This window comes from Charadrius vociferus, unplaced genomic scaffold (assembly GCF_000708025.1).
Source record: "Charadrius vociferus isolate BGI_N301 unplaced genomic scaffold, ASM70802v2 scaffold819, whole genome shotgun sequence".
Taxonomy (NCBI): Eukaryota; Metazoa; Chordata; class Aves; order Charadriiformes; family Charadriidae; genus Charadrius; species Charadrius vociferus.
This window is the reverse complement of record NW_009650062.1, coordinates 230,815-237,592: the sequence shown is the minus strand read 5'-3', so window position 1 is coordinate 237,592 and position 6,778 is coordinate 230,815. Positions and strand designations below refer to the sequence as shown.

Here is a 6,778-nt window from a genome sequence, read left to right as displayed (position 1 = left end):
TGCGGCCCGGGGTGCCGGGGGCTTTCTGGGCTGCCAGCGCACATTGCCGGCTCGTGGGGAGCTTCTCATCCACCAACACCCCCAAAGTCCTTCTCCTCAGGGCTGCTCTCCATCCATTCCCAGCCCAGCCTGGATCTGTGCTTGGGATTGCCCCGACCCATGTGCAGGACCTTACACTTGGCCTTGTTGAACTTCATGAGGTTGGCACGAGTTCACCTCTCCAGCCTGTCCAGGTCTCTCTGGATGGCATCATCCCATCCTTCCAGCATGTCCACCACACCACACAGCTCGGTGTCATCGGCAAACTTGCTGAGGGTGCCCTCAATCCCAGCATTCATGTTACCAACAAAGATGCTGAAGGGGAGAGGCAGCGAGGCCGTGGGGCACAGGGGGAGCTGTGGCATGGTGGGGCCATGCCCCGTGCTCTGCTATCCCAACTGCTCTCCTCAGCAGGTTGACTCCAGCAGGACACACGCGGGGGGGTTGGCCATGGAGCCTGCGGTGCTAGGAAGCCTCTCACCCATTCCCTTCCTTCATCCCTCCTTCGCAGCAGACCCCTTCCAGCCTACTCACAGCCCCTCATAGCACCGGGACCATTCAGACTCGCACACAGCCCCTGAGGGACACCCCGGGGCTCCAACGCGTTGTGGGACACAGCCCACCCCATTGCAGCAGGTCAGGCCTCCTGCTCAGCACGTCCCCCTGCAGCATCCCCGCTGCTGCTCTGGGCTTGGTTACGCCGCCAGTTTGAGCCACACAGTGAGGTCCCCCCAAGCTGAACAAATTCCCAGTGTTTTCTCAGTGTTTCTCCCACTTGCAACCTGCTGCGCTTCCTCTTTCCTTTTCCTTTTGAGGCCAACCCGGAGACAAGCTCTCCTACCACAGTAAGAAGGACAGCAGATGGTCTTTGCCTTGTGCAAATCCTCTTCCCCGAACAACATCGTGGGTCCCAGGAACACCTTGAAGCAGAGAGGGGGAGAGAAGAAGGGAGCTGCAGCCATCAGCACTCCCTACTCCTTTACACCCGGGACCCACTCCCAGCCGGTGCAGCCAGTGCCATGGAGGGAGAGGCCGATAATCAACGGAGAGTGCTGAACCTGGTGGCTGTATTTGAAGAGCATGGGTAAGGAGGGAGCGTCCTGGGGGCTGTGGGTGTATGAGGACTCCCTGGTGTGTGGGTTTTGGAAGGAAGAAACCCACTGTGGAGGTGGTTTGGAGGCTGTGGAGAAGCTGACTAGGCGATTTGCTATTTTTTAGCACTCGTCTCTGCCCCAATGTCCTCCTCCTGCTGCAGGTCATGGACAGAAGACTGAAAACCTCAGTGGGATGTGACTGACTTTGTTGGAGGTTTCTGTGCCGGGCCCAGGGTTAGGTTGTGGCATGCTTTTTCCCTCCGTGCTCAGCACCTTTGAAGTCAACCTGGCCAGTGAATGCTTTTGGTGTTTTGCCAGTGAATCTTTTTTGGGGAAAAAAGATTTTGGTTTGCAGATATGTTGGCAGGGGTCTTCACTGGGAATTAACCACTTGAGCGTCTGGGAGGATCCAAACCTCAGGCACCAGCCTCAGACTATCCAGTTGTTTGCAGCGATGTGGCTCCTGGAAGGGGAAGAGAAAGCATCATGTTAAGGGGAAGAGCAAGTTCCTTTTGAGCAGCATGGAAGCCCCATAAAACAGCAGCTTCACTTGGAGCATGAGCTGGGACCCACAGACAAGACATACCAGAGTCGGAGTGAGGGGATCTGCCTTGCCTGTGGTGTAGAAGTAATTCTGAGGCTTGGGGGGAGCCATCGTTGTGGTCCATCCTTCAGTTTCCCCATCTGTTGAATCAGGAGGCCAAATCTTGCCTTTCCTTCTATCAGTGAGGTGCTCTCAGTGAGCCTTAATGAAGCTGTGTGGTTGGACAGATGAGTTTTGCAAGACTTCCTGAAGATGGTCAGGCACGAGATTTCCTTCTGCTCCCAGACCTTCGCCTGCATCTCCATTGCATGCTTAGCCCCAGGCTTTGTGCTCTGGATGGCTCCAGAGCACTGTGGTTGTCCCCATGGTCCCACAGATGAAATTTGGCCTGTGATGTTGTTGTGTTGGAACTATTTGCGGCGTTTTGTTGCCACAGTGTGTTTGTTGGTTATTGTGAAGCATGAGTTTGATTTTGAAAGGCTGAGAGCGCTGGGACTCTTCAGCCTGGAGAAGAGAAGGCTGAGGGGAGACCTTATTATTACTTACAAATATCTAAAGGGTGGGTTGAAGGAGGATGGAGCCAGACTCTTCTCGGTGGTTCCCAGTGACAGGACGAGGGGCAATGGGCAAAAGTTGGAGCATAGGAAGTTCATTCCAACACACAGAGAAACTTCTTTACAGTTGGGGTGGCAGAGCAGTGGCACAGGCTGCCCAGGGAGGGGGGGGAGTCCCCTTCTCTGGAGATTTTCAAAACCCGCCTGGATGCAGTCCTGAGGGATGTGCTCTGGGCAGTCCTGCTTCAGCAGGGGATAGGGACGAGATGATCTCTAGAGGTCCCTTCCAACTCTGAACATTCTGTGATTCTGTGATTCTGTGATTTAGAGGAAATAAAAGTAACTTATGACTTTCAGGGGAAGCTGGGGAAACTGGAAACAAGTTTTCTGGAACAGAGAACAGTTTAGTCCAAGTCAGCTCAAACAGAAAGAGAGAAGTTCCCTGTCGAATCTTGGCAGTGGGTTTAGGCTGGCACGGGTCTGGGAGGCACCAGGAGGGACAGATAAAGCCTTTCTGTCACATGAAGGCTTATGTCAGCCCCCACAGACAGGAGGGGATGCGTGAGTGGCTGTGGATGCCCTCCCGAGCCACAGACATGTGCTTATCAGCGTGTGGATGTAGCCATCATCCTCTTCAGATGCGCATATGCCGCTCAAGTTATCTCCTATCCTCAACTTTGCAGTTTTATGTCCAGTTTCATCCTGGTTTTCCCCTCCTCATCCCACCCCTGTCTGCAAGCCACTGATGGATGTTTTTCCAGGTTCTGCCTGGAGCAATTTACTACAGGAACCAGCTCTCAGGTGACAGACAACTCACTGTTATCATCTTCAAGGCCTGTGCTTTGTGAGGTTTCTCCCCCCATGGCTGCTCTGGACCTGTTTTCCTTTGTCTTTGCCAGGAAAGGGAAGAGAGAAAACCACCAAAAAACTACCCCTCTGCACAACCACCTGCACAAACGCTCCTTTTGGCTGACACCTCTTGGTTATTTGGCTTTTAAAGCCTCGTGCCCAAGGCTGCTGGCTCCCTGCTTTGGTTCCACAGTGGCAGCAGGCAAAAAGCCAGAGCTGTACCAGTGCCGCAAAGGGCAGGGCTGTGCTTCGGGCACTGAGTAGCTGTGGATGAGCGATGGCTGTGGGTGGGATAAACGGCAGTCGTGCTTTTCTAGAGCAGGGTGGGGGCTGACCACATCAGCAGGAGGTACTGGGAGAAGAGAGGCTGGATCCTGGCCCCCTTAGAGGATGTACGGGCTTTCAGCCCCTGGTGTGTCAGCAGGGTTGTAGCAGAGCAAAGCAGCGTCAGCGCTGAGGCGCTGCTGTGTCTTAGTGCCTTCACTCGAGGACGGTGGCTCTAACCTGGGCCTGAGCGGGCTGCGCTGTGCTGGGGGAATGGGTGAACGGATCACACTGATTCCTCCATGGCAGGGCTGGCAAATTTCCCTGGAGGGACAAGCAGGCTCCGCATGGCCAGGCTACTCCTGCAACCAGCCAGCCCCAGCAGCTTCCAGCATCCCCCACCAGTGAGGGCCAGAGCCTCTCCCAGATGGCTGCCGGGCACCAAGCGGAGGAAGAGAGCAAGGAGGAGGAGAAGCAGCAGGTTCAGCGGGGGCTCAGCTTCAAATACCTCCGTTCTTTCCAACACAAGATCAGTGAGGACAACTGGAGGAGGCAGCATGACCCAGACCTCGAGACTGGCGGCAAGGTACGCTCCAGAAGTGCCTCAGGTGAGGCTGGTGGGTGCCCACACTTAGGCGAGGAGTCGCATGGGCTGAATCAGGGAAAGGTCTCTGTTGGCCCTGAGCAAGTCCCTGCCCTGCAAGGGCCAGTGCGTGGGGTGACAGACAAGTGGCCTGTTCCCTGGTGCTTGGGGCACAAATTCCCATCCCTGCTTGGATGGATAGATCCAAGCAGACCTTGTCTCTTCCAGCTCTGATATAACTACGCTGTGGGGGTCAGATGCACAGGTGAGTCCCAGGGCACCCTGGGGCTGTGCTGCCCTTTGCCGACTGCAGACACAGTTTCTGGTGGAATTGCAGGCCATGGGGTTAACCCATCCCACCCTTCCCCAGTCCCCCTTCTCCCATCACTAGCCCTGTGTTGCTCTGGGAGAAACAGGCACACAGAGAAAGGGGTGATCTAGGAGGACATGAAAGGTGGTCCCCAGCTGCCCACCCCCGAAATTTGTCTTCACCCTCCTTTTTACCACATGCTTTGTTGAGGTCCTTCCTTTGCCTTCACATGAAGTAAAGTCCAGTTTGATGTGGGCTGGGAACACTGGGGAACTGAGCCGCATCCCCTTGGGCTGGTGGGGAAAGCTTGTGTCGCAGCCCACGAGATTGAGCCCTTCTCCCCATGCAGGAACCAGAGGAAAAGAAAATAGCTCTGGAGCTGCTGGAGACAGAGCAGGCTTACGTCAACCGCCTCCACCTGCTCGACCAGGTGAGCTGGGGAGCAGAGGGGCCCACACAAGTCTGGGAAGTGATAGCCCTGCTGCTGTCTGCCCCCATCATCACGGTTCGGCCACCTATGCGCAAGCCAGGGACTGTTTTCTGGAGGTTTTGGAGAGACTGAAGGTGTACAGATGAGAGCCATGCTGGGCTGCTGGTCTTCGTGGGCAGAAAATGAGTCTGGCCTTTGCCTTTCCTATACCCCACACTTCCAAGGAGCACCTCTGTCCCAGCAAAGCTTTCCACCACCCTCCCCGCTTCTTTCTGGGGGACTGGGATTTCCCTCCTGCACAGAGACAGGCGACGTGCCACTCTCGGGGAGGGAATGGGGTCCTCAGACCTCTTCCTGACCCTTTTTATTCACCCTTGCTTTCTTCCAGATATTCTATGCAGAGTTGATGAAAGAAGCCAAAAATGGGAAGACAGTCCCGGAGGAGGTGGTGAAAATGATCTTCTCCAACATCTCCTCCATCTACCAGTTCCACGCCAAGTTCTTCCTGCCAGAGCTGCAGAAGCGCATGGAGGATTGGTGAGCTGCGGGAGGGAAGGGCAGGACGCCCGGGCTGCGTTGCCAGAATGGGGGAGCCGTGATGAATTTGATCTCCCACCAGGACCAGAGAGCTCAGCCTGTTTTGCTCCAGATGTCTTTGTGCCAGAAAGCACTTCCTGAAAACACTCCAGCCCACATCAGGGTATTTCTGAAAACGGGGGGGGGACATCTCAGGTGCTTTAGGGGTGTGCCCAGATATGAAGGGCCCAGGCTGGCTGCAAGCTGGACACGTTCTCATTCTGGAGAGCAGGAAGTTGTATGGGGATGTAGCAGGTCCCAGCTGTAAACCTCTGTCCTCCACCATGCCCAAGACACCCCTTCGCTTTATCCCTCGCTGTCTGTCTGCCCCACTGGACTGAGGAAGCTGCCGGTCTGCGGTTCCCTTCCACAGGAGCTGCAACCCACGGATCGGGGATGTGATCCAGAAGCTTGCCCCGTTCCTCAAGATGTATGGTGAATATGTAAAGAACTTCGACAAGGCCGTGGAGCTCATCACCTTCTGGTCGGAGAAATCCCCGCCCTTTCAGGAGCTCATTGCTGACATCCAGGTAATGGGCCACAGCAGAGTGGGGGACCGCAATGCTCCCCGAAATCTGCCCGCAAGGGGAATCAGCAGAGGGTGGGAGCTGCCTTGGTCACTGCTTCTCTTTACGCATGGTGTGTCTCCCCAGAAGAGGAAGGTCTGTGCTAACTTAACGCTGCAGCACCACATGCTGGAACCTGTGCAGAGGATCCCACGCTACGAACTCCTCCTGAAAGATTATGTCCAAAAACTACCACCCGAGTCCCCAGACCGGGACGATGCAGAGAGTAAGGGCTCCATCTGGCTCTCCCCAGTGCGGGGAGCGGCAGGGTGGGTTTGTAAGGGAAATAACAACCCCTAATGTACACAGGCATCAGGATACCTGGATTCTCTCACCAGCTGCCCTGTGCCCTTGGATAAACCTCTCAGTCTGACCCTTTTATCGCAGAGAGAGGGATTAATCTGCCCTTTCAGGGTCTGTGGAGGTCAGCGGGGAAGGTGGGTGGTGTTTCAGGATAAGGATGATCCCTCCCAAGCATCCCCTGGAGAGACCTGCAGTGACCGGGGGAGCTATCGGACCCCTGCGGATCACAGCAAGCTCCCAGTCCTGCTGGGATGGAGTGATAAACGAGCGGGCTGGCTGTCCCCCCGGGACCCGACCGTGCCACCCCACGCTCTGGCCGGACCCAGACGCTTGTGCAGCGTTCAGGACCATTCAGGTTGTGTCCAGGGGAGGGCAGCAGCCACCACACGTGTGGCTCCCCCATGAGGGAGAGACTCCGGGGTTTTCTCCCACAGCTCTCTAGCAAGAGTTTAACCCTCCTCCCTTTCTCTTCTCGTTGCAGAGGCCCTGGAGATGATTTTTATGGTGGCCAAGCACTCAAACGCAGCTATCGCCGAGATGGTGAGTGCCTGTCCCAGCTGGCAGTGCTTTGCAGTTCACAGTAAGGTGATTTGCCAGATTTCCTCATGGCCTCATTGCTCTGCAACTCAGTGGAGCGCAGCTCTGCCCTGAACAGGGCAGGAGCAG

General features: G+C 55.8%; 1 protein-coding gene across 1 annotated transcript in view; it reads left to right on the top strand.

The window, feature by feature from the left end:
- Window positions 1-3,771: 3,771 nt before the first annotated feature.
- FGD2 (FYVE, RhoGEF and PH domain containing 2) overlaps window positions 3,772-6,778 on the top strand; it is a 6,112-nt gene continuing 3,105 nt past the window's right edge. The window contains exons 1-6 of the mRNA XM_009891738.1: window positions 3,772-3,930; window positions 4,587-4,667; window positions 5,056-5,204; window positions 5,617-5,773; window positions 5,897-6,035; window positions 6,594-6,652. Coding sequence (XP_009890040.1) covers window positions 3,772-3,930; window positions 4,587-4,667; window positions 5,056-5,204; window positions 5,617-5,773; window positions 5,897-6,035; window positions 6,594-6,652 — 744 coding nt within the window. The remainder of the gene's footprint in view (window positions 3,931-4,586; window positions 4,668-5,055; window positions 5,205-5,616; window positions 5,774-5,896; window positions 6,036-6,593; window positions 6,653-6,778) is intronic.